Source organism: Oryzias latipes, chromosome 5, assembly GCF_002234675.1.
Source record: "Oryzias latipes chromosome 5, ASM223467v1".
NCBI classification, from domain to species: Eukaryota; Metazoa; Chordata; class Actinopteri; order Beloniformes; family Adrianichthyidae; genus Oryzias; species Oryzias latipes.
The window spans coordinates 32,655,642-32,680,429 of record NC_019863.2 but is presented as its reverse complement, the minus strand read 5'-3'; the positions used below and the strand labels follow the sequence as shown (position 1 = coordinate 32,680,429).

At 46.3% G+C, this 24,788-nt stretch overlaps 1 protein-coding gene across 3 annotated transcripts; it reads left to right on the top strand.

The window, feature by feature from the left end:
* Nucleotides 1-454: 454 nt before the first annotated feature.
* Nucleotides 455-24,693, top strand: ip6k1 (inositol hexakisphosphate kinase 1). 3 transcript variants are annotated; one of them, XM_023955340.1, is made up of 9 exons: nucleotides 455-740; nucleotides 7,426-7,665; nucleotides 7,981-8,126; nucleotides 9,327-9,453; nucleotides 18,765-18,999; nucleotides 19,597-19,778; nucleotides 20,599-20,774; nucleotides 20,855-21,088; nucleotides 21,902-24,693. In XM_023955340.1, exons 3-9 carry the CDS (start codon nucleotides 8,010-8,012, stop codon nucleotides 22,361-22,363), a joined length of 1,533 nt encoding a protein of 510 aa, XP_023811108.1. In that variant the 5' UTR covers nucleotides 455-740; nucleotides 7,426-7,665; nucleotides 7,981-8,009; the 3' UTR covers nucleotides 22,364-24,693. The 3 variants fall into 3 exon arrangements, with proteins under 3 accessions (XP_023811108.1, XP_023811109.1, XP_023811110.1); XM_023955341.1 differs by lacking the exon at nucleotides 455-740 and adding an exon at nucleotides 798-1,119; XM_023955342.1 differs by lacking the exon at nucleotides 455-740 and adding an exon at nucleotides 5,102-5,974.
* The last annotated feature ends 95 nt before the right edge of the window (nucleotides 24,694-24,788 follow it).

Sequence of the window (24,788 nt, the reverse complement as noted above, 5' to 3'; positions counted from 1 at the left end):
CTTACTGTTCTCAGCCCTGTTGTCACTTTAACCATCTCATTGCACTTTTGCACTGTTTAGATTGCTTATTATAATTGTTATTTTAGAAGCTGCTTGTGGGGCGAGAGGAAAGTAATTTCATCTGTGCTGCATGTCATGTGTATGCAGCATATTTGACAATAAAGCTGACTTTGACTTTTATTTTTTTATTGAAATGCGAGAACCTTTAATGTAAAAAATGATGTTTGTCTTAGGAATTTACCAACATTTTTTCAAATTACCTCTTAAGCATTAAACCAAATGCTAAATATTAAGATAGATAGATAGATAGATAGATAGATAGATAGATAGATAGATAGATAGATAGATAGATAGATAGATAGATAGATAGATAGATAGATAGATAGATAGATAGATAGATAGATAGATAGATAGATAGATAGATAGATAGATAGATAGATAGATAGATAGATAGATAGATAGATGTACATTCATTCAGGTAAAGGTGTTGACATTGTGTTGAGGCCTGCAGATGACATTTTGCAGTTCCATCTACAGACTATAGGTGGCGCCAAAGCGCCGGCCCCGCTAAAAGCCGTTGAGACCGGACGGGCTGCGTTAGCTTCAGTGTTGTGACGTTAGCCTCTGGATGTTTTTCTTCGTTGTGGGGGGCTTTAAGCGCCGGGTTGGAGATCCGTGAAGGTTCCTGGTCTGTAAGGATCCCCGCAGAAACACCCCGGAGGAGCCCAGCAGGGATGCAGGTGGGTTTCCGTCGGAGGTGGTCTAACCGGACAGACGACTGCGTAACAAATTGTAGCCAGCTAGCGGTTAGCATAGGAGGCTACTGAAACGGCAGGCAGAGCCCGTAACGCCCGACTTTACGTCCGTATGAGGCGGAGGGCAGCGGCGGGAGAGGGTGGAGCGCGGCGGCAGCTCTGGACCAAACCCACAAAGCGGCTCGGAGGTCTCCGGACCGGACCGGAGGCGCGTTAGCTCGCGGGAATGTTGTCAGGCTAAGGTCAAGACGCCGCGTACTCACAGCGGCTAACGGACCCCGTCCTGAACCGAGGACTGACGGCAGCCCGCCGCACGGTTACCGGAGAGCCGCGCGGCGGGTCCACGTCGTTGACAGACCGAGAGGTGGGTCCCAGAAGTTCCCTGGAGCCGCAGACCGAGTGACATCATGATCATGTGGCATTGGAGATGGCGTTAAAGTGTTTGTTTGTTTGGGTGCAGTTCGGTTTTATTAGCATGTTTCTCTGGAAAAGGCGGACTCATAAATAAAAGTTAAGGCGTTTCTGAGGAATCTAGAGAGTTCTCGGTTCCTCGGCTGTCAGAGAGCGGTTCTGTGCGGGTTCCTGCGGGTTCGCGGTGGAGGATAGAGGTCTGTCCTGGTTCAAGGCTTGCAGGCTAATTTTAGCTCATTTATGGCCATATAATAGGATAAACAACACGTTAATAAACACCTTATCTGCTGTTCACAGGTCATAGCTTTGCTTTCGGGCGTCTATCTTTAGATGGCATCAATGTCAGAGGAGAATATCTTTAATAAGATGGTTACTTAGTCTACAAACAGCTGAGAAAACATTAAAAAGGTGTCAATATAGTATCTGCACAGCATAGATTCAATCATTTACATTCATTGTTTGGAAACATGTCTAAAAGTTCTGCTGTGATTCAATTGGTGTTTTCTTAGACACACGTGTTCCTGAAAGTCTGTGGGTTAAAGGTTGTGGTTGTAGAGGGTGGATTTAAGGTGGAATGCAGTGTAATCTCCAGGATGTGCAGTGCATGTTCCTAAACCAGGAGAGTTAGTCCCGCATGCTGAGGTCTAATCCGTGAGAAGACGTTGGTGGGACAAGACAGACGGTCTTCTGCTGTGACAGAAGCTCCGAACTGACGCCTGAAAGGGGGGTTTTGGTGTGAGTGACTGTTTGATTTCTGATATTAGAAGGTTTCCCGCTCCTAACATGAGGAGAGTGTGGACTTCAGAAACATCAGTGACGGGATCGGGATGGTTAATTTGATGAGTGTCTTGGTTGAGCGGCGTGCTGACATGGGAGTCGTGTGGAAACTCCAGAGTCTCAGGTTTGTGGTGTCAAAGATCCCAGATGGTAGACGCCTGACTCAGGTGATGCGTCTTCTCACCTGGGTGGTTGACAGGACGGATTGTTCTGCTGTGTGTGTTTGTGGTGCAGCAGCTGCTGCTGTTGTGTCTCCTGACACAACAGCAGCAGCTGTGTTTGCGTGTTCCCAGTAGGGGATATTTATTTAGGGACGGCAGACGTGTTCTTCTGACCCTTTGATTGTTTATTTTGAATGAGTGAAGCCTTTTTTCCAGAAGAACTTAGACGCTTCCTTTAGAATCTCCTCTTCATCGTAGACTTTTAGCTTTTTTTCTCCTCCTCATCTATGCACCTGCTAAATACCTGAATCAGGTGTGTTTCACCAATGAAAAGCAGCAGGATCAGGGTTAAATGGGACCATTGTCTATATATAAGACCTATAGGAAACGGTTTACTTCCAACTCCAAATAAAGGAAGTCAATTCACCCATTTTTTTTCACAATACGGACGTCGCCATGTTGGAGCCAGAATGGTTCTTCTGACCGATAAAACAACTGAGCAACAGCTCTTTATTTCTCTCTAGAAGTCTACGGGGTTTTGGCTTCTTGGACACCCACCCCCACTACTTCATAACCCTCAAACGGTCATGTAGTGCTGAACTATCTAGTGCCCTGGATTTATATTGTTTTAAACACCAAATATGACGTCCTGGAGTAAAAACCTAAAGAACTTTTTACAAAGACTGTTTATGAATTCACTGTCAATTTGGATCAATTTTGCAAACGCAGTGCATTGTGGTCTATATTCGCTAGTGAACATCTATGCAGGTCAAAATGGCGAACGCCCTTTATAGTGCACTCAGTAGCCGTCGTCCAAACTTGGCGTTTTCTGGTTTCTGGAAAACAATGAACCGATTCCAGGACAAAAATGCGTTTGTCATCAGTCGCCGCCTCCAGCCCGTGTTTTGCGTCTTTCTGCTTCACTGATGCAGCAGAAATGACAAACGTGATGTGATGAAGGTGGTGACCTTGCAGTATGTTTTGTTTTAGGGGAGGGGGCCGTGCTGGAAATCCTTTGACTGTATTTTGGTTTTTGCAGTTTATGCTCCATAGAACACTCTAACATTTACATTCATGTCCAAACCCAGACTGCTGTTTGTTCAGCCTGATAGTTGATGTCTGTGATTCTCTAAACACTGAAGGAAAAGAGGAAGACGAGGACAAATCCTTCAACGTTTATGACGTCATCTTATGCAGAAAGCCTTCCAGTCACTGCGTGTCATATTTAAGAGAAGAGCAATGCTCTGATGTGTGACGGATGGAAATGATTAGATCATGAAGAGTTTCAAATGAGAGTTCAACGTTTGATCATAGAGAGTAACGATCACAACTAAACAGACAGTAATAGAGGAGTATAGGGCTGCACGATATGAGGAAAACTCCTGATATTAGTGAGCAATATCGCAATGACAATAGGACTTGCGATAATTGAACACATTGCAAAACAACCAAAGAAATCATTTGCATTTCACTGCAGTTTAATTTAAATAAGAGTCGACATACCTTAAATTATCCTCCAAATGAAACTAGGCTACATTGGAGACAAGCAACCAACATAAAGGCTCCCTCTGATTGGTCAATTGCATTCATTGATTTATTTTATTCGCTAAATACTTCAAGCTGCCATAAGATTGTTTTAGCACATTTAAGGTCACCATTTATTGGGATTTTCACTTTCTTTTGCGATATGCATATTACACAGCTTGATATTGCGATAACGATACATTTGGGATTTATTGTGCCGGTTCTGAGATGTGTACCATCAGTCTGTAGCAGCACACCAGTAATTCTGTGGAGAAAATGAAAACCTTTGTATATATTGAAAAAACATTTGTGTGCACGGACCATCGACTGTATCTGACACCTGGACTGTGTGACTCCTCCCCCCTGCCGTTCCAAACAGGAAGAGACGTGTATAGAGAAACAAACAGCTGTTCCTCCGTCATTTTATCGGTCAGAAGAGCCGTTCTGGATCTGGATACTTTTTAAAAAAATATCTTCTTGATAATCCAAGTGTTTTTTCGTAAATTTTTTCTGAAGTTCAAGTTCTAATAACCTTTTTTTGCTCATCAACCGTAGTTTCTTTCATTGTTTGTGGAATTCTCCTTATTATTGTCTGGATCGCTTAAACCAATATTATTGTTAGTTATCCAGTGAAGGTTGTGTGTGTGATCCATAAACACTTTGATGGCCATCATTTTCTGTGTTTTACTTAGAAAACCAGTTCTTTTGGCGTGAAACACACTAAAAACTGTGGACAGGTAATCTGACCCATAATGCACCTGACCTTTTTCTTTGAAAGCTGCAGGTGTTTTGCTTCTTTTTGCTCCTCACTCTGTGGTGAAGTGGTTTAGGAGGAAAACTTTAGAATAAATGTTGTTTTAATCCCACATTTATCAGGGCTCTGCTTCTTGTAAAGGCTGCTTTAGTGAAGCTGCTAAGTCTTTCAGTTAAAGGAGAATTGAAGGTTGAGAGGAAATAGAAACAAACAGATGAATTCCTGATTGTTCTTCGTGTTTTTCCCTCTGAAGTTCTGGATAATAAGTTTATAAATATTCCTGTTGCTTTCTCCTGGATGAGGCGTTCCTGTCCAGATGACTGCTGCTGGTGTGTTTGTTGTTGAATAGCTGACTTCAGATGAAATGAGTGCAGGTGAGGCAGGTGAGGCAGGTGAGGCAGGTGAGGCAGGTGAGGCAGGTGAGGCAGGTGTGTTTGCTGAACTAAAGGAAAAACCCTGAAGGAGCGTGGTCATCGTGAAACTAAAACACCTTTTAAGGACTTTAGGTGCCGTTTATTTACCCAACTATAAGTACATGAAATCTAATGGTGGATGGATAAAGTATTTATTAAGAATATCAATATTAAGTCATTAGTACTTCAGTTTTTCTCTCCTATTTAAGTCTGAACTAACAAAAACTGCTGTTCTAGTTCAGGTTGAAGGTGTCTAACAACAAGAGTGGAGTCACAAAGATGTTCTTTATTTTATTTTTACATTTTCTTTATTTTTTATTTGAAAAGGTTCTGAACTAATGTCAGATGTTTGATGGAGTCCAGATGTTTAGGTTGTTTATGGCCTGTCGTTTGCAGATAAACAGACCTCAGTTTTCTAGAACTAAAGTCTCATCTGTCTTTTTTTTATATAAACATTTGCTGAAGGGTTGAATGTAGTTGTTTTTATATTAAATTCATATTTTATCCCTCAAGAAGTCTTTGTGAGATGTTTCCATCCTCAGGAGGAGTGGATTTTCATTATTTTTCCTCCTCCGGAGCCTTTGCTGCTCCTGCCGGGTGCAGCACACCTGATGCAGGTAATCTGCAGGGACGTGTGGGAAGCAGCAGGGCGTGGCATTGAGGCTTGGAGACCCCTGGTCCACCAGGCTGAGGCAGAAGAGAAATGAGGCTCTGTTTGGAGGGAATCTCTTCAGTTCTTAGCCGTTCCACCAGATCTACGGTTCACTCTGAAGATGAGAAACATGCAGCAAATCCAGCGCGACCCCGTTCCTTCAACACGGCAGTGACCAACCGTCTTCTGCTCTTAGACCTTCCTGGAAGTCCATAATTGGCTCTGTCATGTCTGACTTGCTGGAGGACTCAAAAACCGACAGTCATTTGGTTTGAAATAGCAGCTTAATCATTCAGCCAGCGGCTTTGTCACGGTGACGGCTGGTGATGTAAGATACGCTCATCCTGATCCTCCCAGCCGATTGGTTGGCCCCGCAGGTCAGATGTCACACCTAGCTGGACGTAGGAGCAGATTAGAGATGTTTGTTTGGAAAGGGACTGACTGCAGGGAGATGCACAGATGAACCGGAGAGTTTTCAAACGGTTGGCTTGGTTAGGTCGCCATGGTAACTTATGCTGCACTCCTAAGTAAGACTAAAACTATTTTTGGCTTTCTATTAAATGCTTGTTGCTTTTTCTGGTTAGTCACAATCCTTTTGAAATGATCTATTGGCGCTTTAGTGCGAGAACATCAGAGCCTGAATGTCAGGATTTAAAAATGTTTGGCCTCTTTTAACAAAAACTGCTGTTCTAGTTCAGGTTGAAGGTGTCTAACAACAAGAGTGGAGTCACAAAGATGTTCTTCTCTTTTACATTTTCTTTATTTTTTATTTGAAAAGGTAAAAGTGCAGAAGAAAGACAGAAGTATTACTTAAACATTCACTTGAAAGTCCTTTTCAGTCTTTTTTATTTCCAAAAATATTAAACTCATGAACTTACAGTTGAGTCATTACACAGAGCCGTTAGTCATTCTTGTTCATGCTCAGTGTTTGTGGTAAAGCTGCACCCCTGTTGTGTGTCTGTGTGTAATTGTGGGACTCCTTTCACTTTTCTTCTGATTGGAGAGGTTGTGTGTTTGAGTCTGTGGGCTCACGCTGAGCTCTCCCTGGTGGATGAGCCCTGCAGAACCTCTGATTCTAAGCAGATATTGGCTCTGGAAACGCTGGCCTGTGTCATTAGTGGGCCTCTGGTCTCCTCCACTCGGTCTCCACGCCGCCGTTCCCGTCAGCCTGTTCAGCTTCTGCTTCGGTTTAGACTAGCGGACAGTTCCTGGAAGGAAAATCTGAAAAAACAAACTGAAGGAGGATTGCATCACGAAAATGGAACGTACCATCGTTGTGAGTGTGATGAGTGTAATGGAAGCTAAACGCACTTACGACGTACGGGTGTCGCTGTGGTACGGCGTCCTAACGTCGTTGGTAAGGTGTGAGTACTGACTCCCTACTGAGCGTACATAAGTGGTGCACGCGTGGGGCGTGCACGTGATCGTAGGACGTCCACACAAACTTCACTGCGATTATCTAATTTCCTCATTTTTGGTTTTGATTTTTTTTCATTTGAAATGGTTTATTTCAAGCAATCAAATAGGAATAATGCACAAAACAAATCAATCATCAGTTATACATTCATACAAATACGTAACAAACTTAGGATAATTAGACATTAAATCAAAGATTGTTTGAAAGGGAGTGGCAGGAAGCCAGCTTATAGAATCACACCCCTGTTCTACTGTAACCATTTTATGACATGATTTATCATCATCATAACTTTTATCGGACAGAATCAAGAATCCTTAAGTATCATCTCTAACAGTCAGGCAGCGGCGAGGAGCACACAGACTTCACATGCGAGCAGAGTGAGCGACGACCTTAAAAAGACATCCTGCTGACCCTTCTAGTGTGCAAATGCCTGATAACTGGCAGCAGGGATCACAAAGAGGTTTTCCATGATGTCTGTGGAGGAGGATCTTCATCGCTGTCGGGATTTTTAGGAGCCCACTGTTTGAAATGTTAACGTTGTCGGGTGTTGTCTCGTTGCAGCTTGGTGAGGCTGTGGACACGCGCATCTCCCGCAGCCCCGCCCTCTTCGCTCCCCCACCATCTGTCCTCATTGGCTCTCTGCTCTGCTGTGGGTGGATCGGGGCGCTCTGATTGGAGGCTTACAAAGGTGGGTTTCCGGTCTGGCGCCGCCTCCCCCGGGGGCCGGCGTGCGCTCCCAGCAGCCTGTGGTGCCCTGCGCCCCCCCCTCCACACCACTGCACACTAGAGCCCATGCCCAGGGTGAGTGAAGGAGCACGCCGTCCCGTTACTCTGACGCCAGCACCGGCTGGTTCTTACAGTTTGAGGTCACTGAGTTTGCTCATTTACATGTTTGTTTACGTTAATATTTATCTGAACGCTTGCCAAGCTATAAATGAAAATGCTGGTAGATCTTAAACACCCAGATCAGCTGTGCTGGCTGCAGCAACCCTGTTTCTGATGGGATTACCTGCTTTAGTTAAATAGGTGTGACCTTCACGACCTTCTGCCCGCCTGCAGTGGTCAGCAGGAGGGCAGAGTAACGCCATACGGATGTATCTGTTTCATATTTGTCAGGAGGAAGCGCGGTGCGTCCGCCAGGAGCCATGTGCCTCCCTCACACCAACAACATGGACAGCAAGATACAGGGGGCAGGGCCAGGGGGAGGAGCTATACTTCAGCCACAAGCAGGGGGCGTTCCTTTGGAGCCCTTCATCCACCAGGTGAGGCTGAGCGGGAAAATGTTAGAGGGACATTCAAAACATTTCTACAGGGTCATTTTAAAACGTTCCCTCATTTATTGTTAAAAAAAAGCCATTTTAGGCTAAATCTGCAAAGTAATTTTCTTCTTTTTTCCCCACAACTTTTAATTCTAGAATGAGTCATGTCAACGCAGCAACTTCAATAATACTAGTTACATTTTCCTTTATAAAAAAGAAAAAAAGAAAGCTGAATCCTATGACATTTGACTCAAAACAAGTATCTACACCCAATGAAAACAGATAAAAAGAATAATTACATAAAAGTAAACCTAACAATGAACATTGCTTCTCTTCTCTGAGACGCCACAGCTCTCCTTCATTAAAAGCCTGATTCATAAGCATAATTCAACTCTGTTGAGATTTTGAGTATAATTGAGAACGGCTCCCCAAATTCTCTCAAACAGGAGTTTGTTTGGTTTGATGAATATACATTATTCTTTCCAAAGGAAGGCAGTACATTTGTTTTAGCCGCAGGTTTATCTAAGTTGTTTTGAGATTATTTTTTCTACTGTCCTTTTAACTTCTCCCAAAAAAACGTGTATTTGGTGACACTTCCACATACAATGTTTTCAAAGTAGTTTTTGCTGTAATTCTAGATATTCAACGCAGTAAAACTCATTTTTCTCAGAAAGACATGAACATTTTCTCACATTTTTCTCTAAACTCTCAAAGTTCAAACGCGTATAGAAAAAAGACCAGGATTGAAGACTAAAAACAAAGATCCGCCTACAATCAAAGGTTTATGTAAAATGAAGACATTCAGTAGAGCAGACATGGCACGGAGGAGATTGATTGACAAGGTCTACAGCCAATCAGGAACACAGAGCGCTGTAAAAAATAAATCAAAGGATGCTCCGAAAAAGATTTGCAAGACTGTGAGAGATGAACCGTGTTGTTGCAATGGACCACTATATTGACATGAATGCCAATAATAATACCCATCTAAATAGAAAGCTTCGTGTTTGTTTTGGTCATAATTGTACTGATTATTTCCTGATATCTAGTTGATGTCTTCCGACCCAAACGTCACTTTGGGGGAGGGGGGGTAAATGTTCTGGGTCTCCCAAACATTTTCATCTGTCCCCATGGGATGAGAGAAACCTGACACTGGAACCAAATCTTCTGCGTGAAGGTTTCACCCCTCCTTCTCTTCTGCTGCAGGTGGGGGGTCACACCAGTATGATGCGGTATGACGACCACACGGTGTGCAAGCCTCTGATCAGCAGGGAGCAGCGCTTCTACGAGTCTCTTCCTCCAGAGATGAAGGAGTTCACTCCAGAGTACAAAGGTGGGATGTCGTCCTCCAGCAAAGGCTTGTTTTCATGTCGTCCCCGTTTCTGTGGCGTCAGATTTCTTCTGATGGGGGGGGGGTGTTCACTCCAGACCTGGTGTGTCTGTTTTGTTTGGTGTTGGAACATAAAGAAACGTTGGAGGAATGTGAGAGTCGAGGCCAAAGCCTCAGTCTACGATGGAGTTTTAGGGCTGCGGTGAGAAAAACATTCAGGAGGATAAATATGTTTTTGTTCCTCACTTACAGGAAAAAAGTCAAAGTTACAAAATAGATTCAACCCGCTACAGCAAAGTTGTCTGTTTATCGGAGCCTAGCTTGAAGATGAAAGATGTGGAGCGTTTTGTGAAGCTTTATTTCAGAATAGGTTTCAAAAAATGTCTGAACTTTTTAGAGACTCAAAACCAGATTCTTGTCAGTGTAGCCGTCTTTCTGGGGTTCAGTGTCGGTAAAGCGGAGTGTCATCTGTAAAATAAGGAGCTCAGAGACACGTTTGGGTGTAGAGGAGCAATACTTTATTTTCCTTTTCATTCACACACCCAGAAGTCCATTTGTCTCTTTACGTCATGAACCTGTCATGCACAGAACACCAAAGCAGAAGGTAAACAGTTCCATACGCCCCCTCCTCCAGAGGAAACGTCCCGTTTCAACATAAAACAACAAAGATGAATGAAAATAGTCTGTTATATTAGCAGAAGAACGTTGGAAATGCCAGAAAGTGCTCCTCCTCCTCAGACGGAAGCATCACACAGACGTAGAGATCTGGTCTTTGGAGGAAGAAAGGATGAAGGTGGACATCTGCAGGGACACCAACGTCTTCATCAACGGCTGCGGAGATCCTGCAAACCCCCCATCAATGAATAAAACATTAATATACTGTAAATCAAACAAAGGAGCTTCCAAACCTTAAAACCACCATATCATTGCAGACAAATGTGGGTTTCTGGGATCGTGTCAACAGTGTCATCCGATAGGCTGGATCTGATAACAGCAGTCATCTGATTAACTCACCTGCTCAGGTGGGAATCGGCTTTTTTCTCATCAGGGTTAGTGGTTGGTTTGTCGGCCTAGAGCATGTCACAGGTGAGATGAAGGAATTTCAAAGCTTCCTGAGAGCTAAGAGCATAAATGTCTGATTTAGTTCAACAGAGGAGGACACGTTCAAGTGAGTCTCAGCCTGTAGGAAAAAGGAGCATCTGATTGATTGGGTGGAGAAGGAAGGAAGCAGAGGTGTTTCATGGAGGTGACGTGCTGCTGCAGCTCTGCTCTTCATCAGCAGAACCTCCTTCAACCGTTTCCCCTCCTTTGCTGTAGTAACGGACCCAAACAGAACCTCAAACCTCAGTGTTTGTGTTCTGATGGGATCCGTCAGCCGGACGGGCTTCCAGCAGTCATCTCTGCAGGTCCGTCCTGCTTCGGCCTGGAGTTTCTCTATCCAGGTCTGCTGGGTGACGCGGGACGTCCAGGTCGCACGCCTGCATATCCTCGCCCCCCCGCTGTGCTTCAGCTGTCTGAATATGCTGTTTGGCTTTTGCTAAACACTTTGCTTTAAGGCCAAAGGTCTGACTTTGAGGTAGAGCAGCCGTTTTTAAGCTTTCAGTTCTGCAGAACAGAGCGGTTTCAGCACAGACACCTTTTCCTGACAGACAGCAGTAAAGTCTTTTTCCTTCTAATTCAGTTTGTTTATATTCTATTCATAGCCATGGTCGACTTCAGCCACCAAAATAATCTAAAATGTCGTTGGTAGTTTTACAGATGAAAACGAAAGATAAAGTTTTGAATCAAACCTCTATTGGTGGAAAAAGTTTCAGGGTCAGAAAAGTGTAAACATTCACCGACAAATCAATCTGATCAGAGGAGTCGGATCAGCTGCCGCATGTTTGTGATCATAGATAACACTTTTACTTCCAAAGCGCTCATGGTGTTTGCAGTGGGGCTGCGTCTCCTCCTGTACTCTCTGCTGCTCCTCCTCCCTCCAAGAGTCCTGAACGTCTTGCCGCTCCATTGTCCTGCAGGTTCAATCCCCAAAGGCAGACAGCTGCTGGAAGCCCCTTTCTGAATCCATCCATTGCTCCTATTTGTCTTTGTTTGCTGCTTCAGGTGCTTTTCTCCTTCCAGGCTTTTGCTGCAGCATCAAACCTAAAGCTTCTCTAACACAATGGGGCCAAAAAGTCCTCAGTCAGCCACCAGTTGTGATGGGAGAGGCCTGTAATTTTCATCATAGGGAAACCTCAACTACATTATGAGAACATGAGAAAGAAAAATCCAGAAAAGTGGATTTATTTAACCATTTCATTTGTAAAGGATGCTGTAAAACAAGTATTTGGTCACCTAAAAACGAATGGAAGACATGCAAGACCACTGATAATGTCCCCCCACCCATCTGACCATATGGTCAGATTTTGAGTGAAGACCTCCCCCCATAAGTATTGAAGATGAAATCTGGCTGGGTCTTTCAGAAGGACAACGATACCAAACACACTGGTAACGAAGCATTTCAGGTCCAGGAGTGGCCTGGCCACTCTCCAGATCTCAACCCCATAGAAAATCTTTAGAGGGAGTTGAAAGTCTGTGTTGCTCAACAAACAGCCTCAAAAAATCACTGCTATAGAAAAGATCTGCATGAAGGAATGGACCAAAAATCACTGCTGTAGAGGAGATCTGCATGGAGGAATGGACCAAACATCACTGCTGTAGAGGAGATCTGCATGGAAGAATGGACCAAACATCACCGCTGTAGAGGAGATCTGCATGGAGGAATGGACCAAAAATCACTGCTGTAGAGAAGATCTGCATGGAGGAATGGACCAAAAATCACTGCTGTAGAGGAGATCTGCATGGAGGAATGGACCAAAAATCAGTGCTGTAGAGGAGATCTGCATGGAGGAATGGACCAAACATCACTGCTGTAGAGGAGATCTGCATGGAGGAATGGACCAAACATCACTGCTGTAGAGGAGATCTGCATGGAAGAATGGACCAAACATCACCGCTGTAGAGGAGATCTGCATGGAGGAATGGACCAAAAATCACTGCTGTAGAGAAGATCTGCATGGAGGAATGGACCAAAAATCACTGCTGTAGAGGAGATCTGCATGGAGGAATGGACCAAAAATCAGTGCTGTAGAGGAGATCTGCATGGAGGAATGGACCAAACATCACTGCTGTAGAGGAGATCTGCATGGAGGAATGGACCAAACATCACTGCTGTAGAGGAGATCTGCATGGAAGAATGGACCAAAAATCACTGCTGTAGAGAAGATCTGCATGGAGGAATGGACCAAAAATCACTGCTGTAGAGAAGATCTGCATGGAGGAATGGACCAAAAATCAGTGCTGTAGAGAAGATCTGCATGGAGGAATGGACCAAACATCACTGCTGTAGAGGAGATCTGCATGGAGGAATGGACCAAACATCACTGCTGTAGAGGAGATCTGCATGGAAGAATGGACCAAACATCACCGCTGTAGAGGAGATCTGCATGGAGGAATGGACCAAACATCACTGCTGTAGAGGAGATCTGCATGGAGGAATGGACCAAACATCACTGCTGTAGAGGAGATCTGCATGGAGGAATGGACCAAACATCACTGCTCTAGAGGAGATCTGCATGGAAGAATGGACCAAACATCACTGCTGTAGAGGAGATCTGCATGGAGGAATGGACCAAAATTCACTGCTGTAGAGAAGATCTGCATGGAGGAATGGACCAAACATCACTGCTGTAGAGGAGATCTGCATGGAGGAATGGACCAAAAATCAATGCTGTAGAGATCTGCATAGAGGAATGGACCAAACATCACTGCTGTAGAGGAGATCTGCATGGAGGAATGGACCAATGATCACTGCTCTAGAGGAGATCTGCATGGAGGAATGGACCAAACATCACTGCTGTAGAGGAGATCAGCATGGAGGAATGGACCAAACATCACTGCTCTAGAGGAGATCTGCATGGAGGAATGGACCAAACATCTCAGCTCTAGAGGAGATCTGCATGGAAGAATGGACCAAACATCACTGCTCTAGAGAAGATCTGCATGGAGGAATGGACCAAACATCACTGCTCTAGAGAAGATCTGCGTGGAGGAATGGACCAAACATCACTGCTGTAGAGGAGATCTGCATGGAGGAATGGACCAAACATCACTGCTGTAGAGGAGATCTGCATGGAGGAATGGACCAAACATCACTGCTGTAGAGGAGATCTGCATGGAGGAATGGACCAAAGATCACTGCTGTAGAGGAGATCTGCATGGAGGAATGGACCAAACATCACAGCTCTAGAGGAGATCTGCATGGAAGAATGGACCAAACATCACTGCTCTAGAGAAGATCTGCATGGAGGAATGGACCAAACATCACTGCTCTAGAGAAGATCTGCGTGGAGGAATGGACCAAACATCACTGCTGTAGAGGAGATCTGCATGGAGGAATGGACCAAACATCACTGCTGTAGAGGAGATCTGCATGGAGGAATGGACCAAACATCACTGCTGTAGAGGAGATCTGCATGGAGGAATGGACCAAACATCACTGCTGTAGAGGAGATCTGCATGGAGGAATGGACCAAACATCACTGCTGTAGAGGAGATCTGCATGGAGGAATGGACCAAAGATCACTGCTGTAGAGGAGATCTGCATGGAGGAATGGACCAAACATCACAGCTCTAGAGGAGATCTGCATGGAAGAATGGACCAAACATCACTGCTCTAGAGAAGATCTGCATGGAGGAATGGACCAAACATCACTGCTCTAGAGAAGATCTGCGTGGAGGAATGGACCAAACATCACTGCTGTAGAGGAGATCTGCATGGAGGAATGGACCAAACATCACTGCTGTAGAGGAGATCTGCATGGAGGAATGGACCAAACATCACTGCTGTAGAGGAGATCTGCATGGAGGAATGGACCAAAGATCACTGCTCTAGAGGAGATCTGCATGGAGGAATGGACCAAAACATCACTGCTGTAGAGGAGATCTGCATGGAGGAATGGACCAAACATCACTGCTGTAGAGGAGATCTGCATGGAGGAATGGACCAAACATCACTGCTCTAGAGGAGATCTGCATGGAGGAATGGACCAAACATCACTGCTCTAGAGGAGATCTGCATGGAAGAATGGGCCAAACATCACTGCTCTAGAGAAGATCTGCATGGAGGAATGGACCAAACATCACTGCTCTAGAGAAGATCTGCATGGAGGAATGGACCAAACATCACTGCTGTAGAGGAGATCTGCATGGAGGAATGGACCAAACATCACTGCTGTAGAGGAGATCTGCATGGAGGAATGGACCAAACATCACTGCTGTAGAGGAGATCTGCATGGAGGAATGGACCAAACATCACTGCTGTAGAGGAGATCTGCATGGAAGAATGGACCAAACATCACTGCTCTAGAGAAGATCTGCATGGAGGAATGGACCAAACATCACTGCTCTAGAGAAGATCTGCGTGGAGGAATGGACCAAACATCACTGCTGTAGAGGAGATCTGCATGGAGGAATGGACCAAACATCACTGCTGTAGAGGAGATCTGCATGGAGGAATGGACCAAACATCACTGCTGTAGAGGAGATCTGCATGGAGGAATGGACCAAACATCACTGCTCTAGAGGAGATCTGCATGGAGGAATGGACCAAAACATCACTGCTGTAGAGGAGATCTGCATGGAGGAATGGACCAAACATCACTGCTGTAGAGGAGATCTGCATGGAGGAATGGACCAAACATCACTGCTCTAGAGGAGATCTGCATGGAGGAATGGACCAAACATCACTGCTCTAGAGGAGATCTGCATGGAGGAATGGACCAAACATCACTGCTCTAGAGAAGATCTGCATGGAGGAATGGACCAAACATCACTGCTCTAGAGAAGATCTGCGTGGAGGAATGGACCAAACATCACTGCTGTAGAGGAGATCTGCATGGAGGAATGGACCAAACATCACTGCTGTAGAGGAGATCTGCATGGAGGAATGGACCAAAGATCACTGCTCTAGAGGAGATCTGCATGGAGGAATGGACCAAACATCACTGCTCTAGAGAAGATCTGCGTGGAGGAATGGACCAAACATCACTGCTGTAGAGGAGATCTGCGTGGAGGAATGGACCAAACATCACTGCTGTAGAGGAGATCTGCATGGAGGAATGGACCAAACATCACTGCTGTAGAGGAGATCTGCATGGAGGAATGGACCAAACATCACTGCTGTAGAGGAGATCTGCATGGAGGAATGGACCAAACATCACTGCTGTAGAGGAGATCTGCATGGAGGAATGGACCAAACATCACTGCTGTAGAGGAGATCTGCATGGAGGAATGGACCAAACATCACAGCTCTGGAGGAGATCTGCATGGAGGAATGGACCAAAGATCACTGCTCTAGAGATCTGCATGGAGGAATGGACCAAACATCACTGCTCTAGAGAAGATCTGCGTGGAGGAATGGACCAAACATCACTGCTCTAGAGAAGATCTGCGTGGAGGAATGGACCAAACATCACTGCTGTAGAGGAGATCTGCATGGAGGAATGGACCAAACATCTCAGCTCTAGAGGAGATCTGCATGGAAGAATGGACCAAAACATCACTGCTGTAGAGGAGATCAGCATGGAGGAATGGACCAAACATCACTGCTGTAGAGGAGATCTGCATGGAGGAATGGACCAAACATCTCAGCTCTAGAGGAGATCTGCATGGAAGAATGGACCAAACATCACTGCTCTAGAGAAGATCTGCATGGAGGAATGGACCAAACATCACTGCTCTAGAGGAGATCTGCGTGGAGGAATGGACCAAACATCACTGCTGTAGAGGAGATCTGCATGGAGGAATGGACCAAACATCACTGCTGTAGAGGAGATCTGCATGGAGGAATGGACCAAACATCACTGCTGTAGAGGAGATCTGCATGGAGGAATGGACCAAACATCACTGCTGTAGAGGAGATCTGCATGGAGGAATGGACCAAACATCACTGCTGTAGAGGAGATCTGCATGGAGGAATGGACCAAACATCACTGCTCTAGAGGAGATCTGCATGGAGGAATGGACCAAACATCTCAGCTCTAGAGGAGATCTGCATGGAAGAATGGACCAAACATCACTGCTCTAGAGAAGATCTGCATGGAGGAATGGACCAAACATCACTGCTCTAGAGGAGATCTGCGTGGAGGAATGGACCAAACATCACTGCTGTAGAGGAGATCTGCATGGAGGAATGGACCAAACATCACTGCTGTAGAGGAGATCTGCATGGAGGAATGGACCAAACATCACAGCTCTGGAGGAGATCTGCATGGAGGAATGGACCAAAGATCACTGCTCTAGAGATCTGCATGGAGAAATGGACCAAACATCACTGCTCTAGAGAAGATCTGCGTGGAGGAATGGACCAAACATCACTGCTGTAGAGGAGATCTGCATGGAGGAATGGACCAAACATCACTGCTGTAGAGGAGATCTGCATGGAGGAATGGACCAATGATCACTGCTCTAGAGGAGATCTGCATGGAGGAATGGACCAAACATCACTGCTGTAGAGGAGATCTGCATGGAGGAATGGACCAAACATCACTGCTCTAGAGGAGATCTGCATGGAGGAATGGACCAAACATCACTGCTGTAGAGGAGATCTGCATGGAGGAATGGACCAAACATCACTGCTCTGGAGGAGATCTGCATGGAGGAATGGACCAAAGATCACTGCTCTAGAGATCTGCATGGAGGAATGGACCAAACATCACTGCTGTAGAGGAGATCTGCATGGAGGAATGGACCAAACATCACTGCTCTAGAGAAGATCTGCGTGGAGGAATGGACCAAACATCACTGCTGTAGAGGAGATCAGCATGGAGGAATCGACCAAACATCACTGCTCTAGAGGAGATCTGCATGGAGTAATGGACCAAACATCTCAGCTCTAGAGGAGATCTGCATGGAAGAATGGACCAAACATCACTGCTCTAGAGAAGATCTGCATGGAGGAATGGACCAAACATCACTGCTCTAGAGAAGATCTGCGTGGAGGAATGGACCAAACATCACTGCTGTAGAGGAGATCTGCATGGAGGAATGGACCAAACATCACTGCTGTAGAGGAGATCTGCATGGAGGAATGGACCAAACATCACTCCTGTAGAGGAGATCTGCATGGAGGAATGGACCAAACATCACTGCTGTAGAGGAGATCTGCATGGAGGAATGGACCAAACATCACTGCTCTAGAGGAGATCTGCATGGAGGAATGGACCAAACATCACTGCTGTAGAGGAGATCTGCATGGAGGAATGGACCAAATTACCAGCAACAGTTTAAAACTTTGTGATGACTTACAGAAAATGTTAGACACCTGTCATTGCCAACAAAGAGTATGTAACAATATATTCAGTTGATCTTGATAATTTTCCACCATCATTTACAAATGAATTCTTTAAAATCAGACAATGTGATTTTCTGCATTTTTTCTCTCATAGTTGAAGTTTACCTATAATGAAAATGACAGGCCTCTCATCTTTTTAAGTGGGAGAACTTGCACAGTTGGTGGCTGACTGAATATGATTTGATGTTTTTGTCCTGTTTGTGGGAAAATTTTGGCCTAATGAAAGCAGTTTCTTCATGAAAAGGTCTCAGCTTTCCGCTCTTGTCTGTCCGTCAGCCTCCTCAGCTGTCGTGTAGCGACGCCGCTGCCTGTCGCACGTTAATCCCTCGCCCTCCAGTGTCAGACTGTTGAGGTTTCTCCGTCAAGGACTTTTGGAATCAGCTGTTGATCTGAGCACAGGGGATTTAGCCCCCCCCCCTACATTTAAAGGCTCTGGGGTTTGATTCTGTTTCATACCAACACTTTACATTTGAAGTGCTGCTCGGCGTGAGGCGAAGGTCTTCCAGCCGTCCTCTGATCTTCTGAGGAGGTGGAGGAGATCTGTCAAACCCTGAAGATGTGCACATGCAGTGACCAGAAGCTGCAAAAACACCACAAAAATGCAGCTAAATGACACTAAAGGATCAGTAGAAAACCTTTATTTTCCAGATGAAAGGATTTCAAACTTGAATTTTACTTTGAAAAGTCAAGCTTTTTGAAGAGCTGCTGCGGTTTACGTCCTTCGCTGCACATTTGTGACATGTTAACCTGTTTCAGTCCTGCCTTTGGATGGTTTGGTCGGTTCGAGTGGCGACTCCTCTAATCTGACCTGCAGAAGGAGGAGCGTGACCACGCCCGTGGCGTTCCACTGCTCCGCGTCCTTTGCCGCTCTGGAGGAGATCTTTTTTTTCTTCCCCTCTCTGAACTTTGTCTGCTCCATCAGGGGTGGTGCTAGTGTGTTTTGAGGGGGACTGTGATGGATACATCAACCTGGTGGCGTACCCCCACGTGGAGAGCAACATGGAGGGCGGAGCTGCGGAGCACGAGGAGCGAGACCCCCAGGAGAGAGAGCAGCCGAGGAGGAAGCACTCCCGCCGCAGCCTCCACCGCTGCTCCTCCGAGCACAAGGAGGAGCGGGCCGACAGGAAGGAGGCGCATGATAATGACTCCTCCGACAAGTAAGATATAATTTAAGGAAAGGAGGTCAAACGGCAAACTGTGGGGAGGGTTTGAACCCCCCCCCCAGGTCAGAATCAGGCTCATAGAAGAGATCAGCTTAGATAAACCGTTTACCCATAATGCACCACTAAAGAATTTCTGTTCACTAAACCATGTTTACTTAATAAAACTGTAAACAAGTAAAATCTGCTTTAATTGAACAAACAAAGCCACGCCCCCAACCCCCCAAGCTCCTTTGAATGGAGCTTCACCTCATTCAGCAGCTCCACCCTCAGAGCAGGAGGCAGAGCGTGACCACTGCTCTCTGTGCATGTGACAGAGATGATTGACAGGCCTTCAGTCAGCTCAGAATCAGAGAACATGCTGACCCCCCCCCCCCCCCTCAGCATAGCCTCCACCCATCAGCTCTTACTCTTTACCTGCCTTTGGTTTGAAACGTGATGCACAAACTCAGCCCGACTCCTTTCTTCATGTCTGCATCGATGTGATTTTTTTACTGCGGTGAAAAAAACGAAAAACTTGATGATGTTTCTGTTTGCAAAAGTGAAAGTCTTTTATTTTGAAAGTCTTGACCCCGAAGCCTCTTCTTCCTGCAGTCTGACAGAGCTGAAGAGTCCAAGGATCGACACCAAGATCTACTCGGAGGTTCCCTTCCAGATGCTGGACTGGAACAGCGGCATCTCGTCCGAGAAGATCAGCCACAACCCGTGGAGCCTGCGCTGCCACAAACAGCAGCTCAGCCGGATGCGGTCCGAGTCCAAGGATCGCAAACTCTTCAGTATCCTCCCTTACCTGGCGCCGCCCGCAGACGCCTTTCTGCCTTTACTGCTGTGACGCTCTGCTGTCTGCTCTCAGATGGCGCTCTGCTGTCAGTGTCAGGGAGGAACATCTCCTCCTGACTCCCATGTCCCCGCTACTGTGGTGGAGTGGTCCGCCCACTGTGTGCTGCAGTGTGTAACCCAGGCTGTGTCTGAATTCCCGCCCTAATCCCTAACTACTAAAATACTATGTAGTGCCCTGAATTTTAAGTTATTCAGACTCCAAGCTCACTACTTTTTCTTTTTTGAAACGGCAGATATGACATCATCGATTTCACAAAGTTAAAATCTAATTAATATGAGTGTTTGGCAACAATTTTTAATGAGTCCACTGTCTTTTGAAGATTAAAATGTTGATTATTTGTAAAAAAAAAACATTTAAATACATTTTTTTTTGGTAAGAAATGTTCAGACGCAATGCATTGTGGTCTATATAATCTAGTAAGCATGGATGCACACTAGTTTTTTGCAGGGACTTTTCTAGGGCCCTGGATTTTGGCATTGTAGATTCGGACAGCACTACAGAATGGAGAACGCACTAAATGGAGCATTATAGAGCGAGTAGGGAAGGAATTCAGACACAACCCCAGACTCAGGCGCACAGAGGAGGCTTCCGTCGGGTCAAAGGTCATCCTTTGATCTTCAGCTTCAAAGAGAGAAGAGTGCAGCTGCTGGGCAGCGGGCAGCCCTCACTCCACCTTCTGGCTCCGCCCTCCAACCTGCTCTGCCTGGGTTCTGTTGTGGTTCTGCGTGTTGGTGGATTCCCTAACTGGTACCCAGAGTTCCTGCTGCTGGAGAACGTGGTCCATCACTTCTCGTTCCCCTGCATCCTGGATCTGAAGATGGGGACGCGGCAGCACGGAGACGACGCCTCCGAGGAGAAGGCGGCGCGGCAGATGAAGAAATGTGAGCAGAGCACGTCGGCCACGCTGGGCGTCAGAGTGTGCGGCATGCAGGTGAGGGCAGCGCTGCGTGTAGCTGCAACGAGTTCTGGTTCCGTCTGTCCGGTAACATCCGGGTCCCCCCCTCCCTGCAGGTGTACCAGCCCAGCACCGGCCACTACCTCTGCAGGAACAAGTACTACGGCCGCGGCCTGTCCAGCGACGGCTTCCGCCAGGCCCTCTACCAGTACCTGCACAACGGCAGGTGTCTGAGGCGGGACCTCTTCCAGCCAATCCTGAGCAAGCTTCGGCGTCTGAAGGCGGTGCTGGAGAAGCAGGCCTCCTACCGCTTCTACTCCTCCTCCCTGCTCATCATCTACGAGGGGAAGGTGAGACCCGGAAAGGTTTCCAGAACCTCATGATTCTGTGGAACGTTCTCTGAAACAAGAACCGACGTTTGTCCAGTTACTGAACAAACCAGAAGGATTAACATCAACGTCCTGTTGCTGTTTAAACACTGAACCATCTTCTCCTGTGTTTTAAGACATTAAATACATTTGATTTTATCATGAAGTATTGCAGTCAGCAATGCAAATCCTTACAGGAAATCATGTAATTATTCATTTCAGATGATCGCAGGACTGAAACCATAAACATGTAACTTCCCTAAAACTGTTGTAAATTATTTCCTTTAAATGCTCATTTTATCTTTAACGATTCCATCCAGATAATCATAAGTATTTATCATGTTTGCTGAACTCCAACAACAGTTTAGTGGAGAAGGAGCGAGGACGACGTCAGACTTCCTGTTTTCATTTTGTGATCATTATTGAGGAAAATGTATTAATCATTTACAAGTTTTTTATTCCGATTTGAGAGTAGCTTTCAGGAATTGATGTTCCCATTAGAGCAAGGTCCAGTTTCACCAGGAAGTGGACTGACGGACTCTCCTCCCCCCTGGAGGACCGGCATCTGTCAGTGAAGAGACCAGAGTTCAGTTTAGAGGTGTTGGTTTCTTTCATGGAACTGTTATGGGACCCGGATCCGGGTCTGGATCCAGGTTTGGATCTGGACCAGAGTCTGGCCTTTGAGGTGTTTCGTTCTGAACATTAGAAGATCTGAAACGTGGAAACTAGAACTTTCTGCCGCTCCTCCAGGACCTGGATCGGTCCTGATGTTCCTCTGTCTGTTTGGTTTTTCAGGAACCTTATGGACCTTTGACCCCCAAACCTGGACACCCCCCAGGCCGACAGCAGCAGCGCCCCCCCGGAGCGCCTTCAGAGCCACACTCCGGATCCGGCGCCGCCGACGCTCGCTGCCGCGCCAGCGAGAACTCAGACCAGGGCCCTCCGCCGCTCCAGGGGACCGGACCTGTGGCCCCGCCCACCTCGTCTCCAACACCACCCACCAAGACATCCGTCACCCCGCGCACCCCCCTCCCTCACCCGCATCCGGACTCCTCCACACCCCCGGGCGTGGTTTCCCCTCCGCCACACCGTCAGCTGCCACTGGTGGATCTTCGCATGATCGACTTCGCCCACTCCACCTTCAAGGGTTTCCGTGGCGACACGGCCGTCCACGACGGGCCGGACCGGGGCTACATGCTCGGACTCGAGAGCCTGATCGAGATCCTGGAGAGCCTTCGAGAGGAGAACCTGCCGTAGCTCAGAAGCGGCGCTCACGTGTGGGCGTGTCCTTAAAAGGACCGCCGCCCATTTTCAAATAAACACCCCCCACCCCCAGAGACGCGCCGGGCCGTGCAACGACCACCTTTGTGGCGCCGAGTCATTTTCTGAAAAACGGTCCCGGTCGGGCCGGAATGTTCTCCAGAACTGAGACCTTTCGATGTCACCATGGCAACACGGGCATTCAACAGTCAGGTTACCACAGCAACAGCTGGGGGGGGGGGGGGGGGCACTGTCGTACCGCTGCTGTAAAGATGAAGAACCCTTTCTCCGTGTTTTCTCTCCTGATAAATGCATTCCAGCGCGGCGTCCAGCCGGTCCTCGCCGCGTCCGTCAGCCACCGCAGGCCAGACGGGACGTGTGGCTATCGCTGCGTCCTGCTCGTTTTTGTTGTTACCATAGCAACCGTCCTGTCACGAACACGTCTACTGTCATGTTGGCAGTAAGAAGTCACGGCCCGCTTTATGTCTGTGTGCGAATCCGGTTCTGTACTGCAGCGGTTCCAGGAGGACGACAACAGCTTCACTGTTTCCTTCTCTGCTTCTACTGCGCAGAAAAATTAGAGCTCGAACCCTGAGAGCTGTAGGGAAACGTGGAGGAGACGCCAAAGGCACCGGACCGTCTCTAGGATAATTTACAGACGGAACCTCCAGAACTCTGGTAGAAGCACAGTGACCCGTTTAGGAAGCCGGTCCTCACAGAGGTAGACAGACAGATGTTGGTGACAGCAGCAGCTGCTTGACAGCGGCGCAGGACAGAGCGTCCAGCCCCCTCCCTCCAATCTGCTCCTCAGCTTTTTGTTCCCTCCACTCGATCCAAACCCGGACTGGCGGATGCGCCTTTAATGCGGTACTCTGAGGGCAGAGGAAGGACGGGGAGCTCTTCCTCCTCCAGCATCGTGGAGGACAGGAAGTAGATCTGTTTGGGTGGGGGGGGGGGGGGGGGCGCTGCTCCTGCAGGTAGACCCTCCATGACGCTCCACCAAAGCTGGTTCATCCACACGTCTGTGGTTGTTAGCAAATCTCATGAAAGGATCCGCGGCAGGAAAGAGTCGTTTTATCGTCGTCTACCGAACATTTAAAAGAAGAAAAGAAAAACGGGTCGAGAGAAAAAAAACTAAACTAAATTTCCACAAACTGTTTTTGAAAAAAGGCTGTTTGAATGTTTTTAAAAAGTTTTTATCTGTTTGTGTAAATTCTGAGCATTTCCTCTGGAAACAGTTCTGAACTTTTTGTTCTTACCAAAGAAAGGATCTGGAAACGAGCAGAACCCCCCAGGAGCAGCTGAACCCCCCAGTTTCATGAAACTTGTTAGCGATCCCTAAAACATCGGGGAACACCAGCCGTCCTGTGAGAGTATTTTCATGTGCTGTATATGTTTATGTACACAAACGGGCGTGTACTTTGTGTTTGGGGGTTAAGTTTGACTGTATGGAGTTAATTTAACTCTGCCCTGCCTCAAAAGTTCAACACCCATATATATATATGTACATATAGATATCTTTATGTGCATATATATATATATACACATATACATATACACACACATATATATATATATATATATATATATATATATATATATATATATATATATATATATATATATATATATATATGTGTGTATATATATATATATATATATATATATATATATATATATATATATATATATATATATATTTGTATGTCGTTATCTATTGAGAATCATGGTCAGCATATTTAATGACCTCCTGTTGGATCTGATAGATCCAGATTAGATCGTGTTAGCCAATCAGATGTGTCCATTTGTACTCCTTCAAAAAGAAAAGTTGGCAGTCCCTCAGGCTGGCCTTGATGCAGCACTGCCCCCTGCTGGACAGCCTCAGGAACTGGAGTAAAGGGACGGCGTGAATGGAAATGTTTTACTTTGGGTTTAACAAGGTAATAATTTATTTTTTTAAACACAAATCTTCCCACATGTGCAGGTAACACCTTTGTCTTTTACACGTCTCCCCTCTTAATGTAAAGGGACGTCTAGAACAGTATTAAAGGAGGTCTGCGGTTCTGCTGCATCCGCCGCAGGTTCCAGGCCTCAGTTCTCTGCAGGGAAACATGCGCATGTTGGAAAGGCCGCAGAAAGCTTTCAGTTTTTCACCTCACCCCCCTGAAGCAGGTAAAGACGCAGCGGTGGGGGTCGTTTCCTGTACATCAGCGATGTGAAGATCGTCCTCAGTGATTGGTGGAACTTATTTAGCTGCATCTTTCTGTGATTTCATCCCGACTGTCAGAACAGTGAACGTAAGAAAGATTAAATCTTTCCAGAAGCTTCTGGCTCGTTTCTCTTTATTTTTTCATGGGGGGGTTACATCATATTCCAGAGACATAAATATTGACATTTAAACGATATTTTTCAACAGTAACTA

Coding starts and splice junctions, on each gene's coding strand:
- ip6k1 (XM_023955340.1), top strand. CDS start 8,010: ATGTGCCTCCCTCACACCAACAACATGGACAGCAAGATACAGGGGGCA. Junction 9,454..18,764: donor GTTCACTCCAGAGTACAAAG/GTGGGATGTCGT, acceptor CTGCTCCATCAG/GGGTGGTGCTAGTGTGTTTT. Junction 21,089..21,901: donor TCATCATCTACGAGGGGAAG/GTGAGACCCGGA, acceptor TTGGTTTTTCAG/GAACCTTATGGACCTTTGAC.